The 1,986-nt window shown below is 59.6% G+C and overlaps 1 protein-coding gene across 1 annotated transcript in view; it reads right to left on the bottom strand.

Moving 5' to 3' along the window:
• Positions 1-1,986, bottom strand: part of ANO1 (anoctamin 1) — a 75,248-nt gene that overhangs the window by 27,001 nt on the left and 46,261 nt on the right. Inside the window, 1 exon segment of the mRNA XM_077766562.1 lies at positions 581-663. Within this exon segment, the coding sequence (XP_077622688.1) occupies positions 581-663 (83 nt within the window).

The following is a 1,986-nucleotide window of genomic DNA, read 5'->3' on the forward strand; positions in this document are numbered from 1 at the left end:
CTCCCTCTCTCTCTGACCCTCCCCCGCTCACGCTCTGTCTCTATCTCTCTCTCTCAGAAATAAATAAAACATTAAAAAAAATCAAAATAAAATAAAAACATGAAAAAAAATGAAGAAACCATAAAAAACAAACAACAAGCACGTGTTTCATAAAAGTCAGTTTCAGGGCCTGCGCTGCAGCCCTGTCCTGTCCGAGCTCAGTGTGGGGGCCGCTCTCCTTAGTCCGTCTCCTGCCCCAGGGAATTCTGGTCGGAGCTACCGATTCCGGATGGGGCAGCGGCCAGGGTGCCTCGGGGCAGTGGCCTCCCCAGCCAGGCCCGACTGCAGGCGGAGAGCGAGGCTGGCCCTCCTGGACCCGCCCGGCCACCCCAGACGTGACGGGGTCAGTGCGGGGGGGGCTGGGCTGTCCTCGGGGGCTTCGAGATGGAAGACTCGGAGATGCAGGCCCCAGGGAGACGGACGGGGCCGCCGCCGCCAGCAGCTGGGCCTAGGCTTCCCTCAAGCTCCCGTTGAGTCCCTGGGAGCTGACCGGCTCGGGGCAGGGGCGGGGCATGGGGATCGCAGGGACAAACCCACTCACCTCCTCCTCCTCGAAGCCCGTGAGGTCCCAGCGGTAGTTGAGCCGCATCTGTTTCCGTTTCCAGTGCTCCATGAAGGTGGCGGCTGCGGGCAGGGAGAAAAGGCAAAGCCATCGATGACGCAGGGGCAGCGAGGGTGAGACCTTCACGCGAGTTACCCTGCTCTGCCGTCCCTCAGACCCCGCAGGACAGGGACACTCACTTTCCCATTTTACAGATGGGAAAACCGAGGCACAGGAAGTCAAGTCCCCACCAAGGTTACTCGGCCAGCCAGCGAGGGGCCAGGCAGGCCTGCCCTCCTAACATCCTGCTTTGTCAATCTTGAGGACCCCTGGGTCACGGGTGGGTGGCCTGAGGTCACAAAAGGCGTGGTGTGGGCCAAGGTCACTCACTCAAGCTTTAAACTCATGTAGAGGGTCTGATGGCTGAGCTGCACTCTTAGCTGTAATCCCAACAGACTAGACATGGTTCAAATGCTGCCTCCTCCAGGAAGCCCCTGATCATCCCCCTCAGTGTCAGAAAAAACCCAACTCCTCCTGGGACCTCTCTAGCTCATGGTGTCCACACCACCTTCCATTATGAGCCTTTTCCCGGTACAGGGGCCCTTCTGGGAGCAGGGCAGGGATGACGCCCTGTCCGTCTGGATCCGCAGCCACGGCCCGGTGCCCGGCACAGACGGGGCTCAGGAGCGCTCAGTGAACAAATGAAGGGCTCTTAGCACAAACACTGGGGACACGACTGGCTGAATCATCTATCACCAATGCCCCCTGCGCCCCAACGGACGGTGGGCAGAGGCTGGGGGCCGGAGTCATGGTAAGGACGGTCACAACGTCAACCAGAGCGCTGACCTGCAGGCGCCTGGCACTGTTTGAAGAGCCGTCACACGAAGTCTGAGCTTGTGGAAACCTCCCAGGGGCGCCTGGGGGCTCAGTCGGTCTGGTGTCCGACTTTGGCTCATGGTTCATGAGTTCGAGCCCCTCACTGGGACTCACTAACAGTGCAGAGCCTGCTTGGGATTCTCTCTCTCTGTGCCTCCCCCACTGGGGCACACTCCCTCCCTGCTCTCAAAATAATCTAATAAACTTAAAAAAGTAAACCCCCCAACAACAAGAGAACCCCAAACCCTCCCACAGTCATCACAGGAGGGAGGTGCCGTTCCATCTCCCGGTTTCCAGAGGAGGAAACTGAGGCTCGGGGGAGTGAAATGGCTTGTCTGGTAACCGGCGGTGTCAACGTGGAAATAAAGTGAGGTGGGCAGCTGCGGAGGTCTGGGCGGGCTCAGCGTGTGGTCCCTCACCGGGAAAGGACGCGGCTTCGGAACTGGCGAGGAGGGGGTCTGAGGCCAACTCGTCTCTGGATTCAGAGGGCTTTCAGTCATCCAGAAGTGCCCCTCCGTCCAGAAGCGCCC

This window comes from Crocuta crocuta, unplaced genomic scaffold, assembly GCF_008692635.1.
Source record: "Crocuta crocuta isolate KB4526 unplaced genomic scaffold, BGI_CrCroc_1.0 scaffold636, whole genome shotgun sequence".
Lineage (NCBI taxonomy): Eukaryota > Metazoa > Chordata > Mammalia > Carnivora > Hyaenidae > Crocuta > Crocuta crocuta.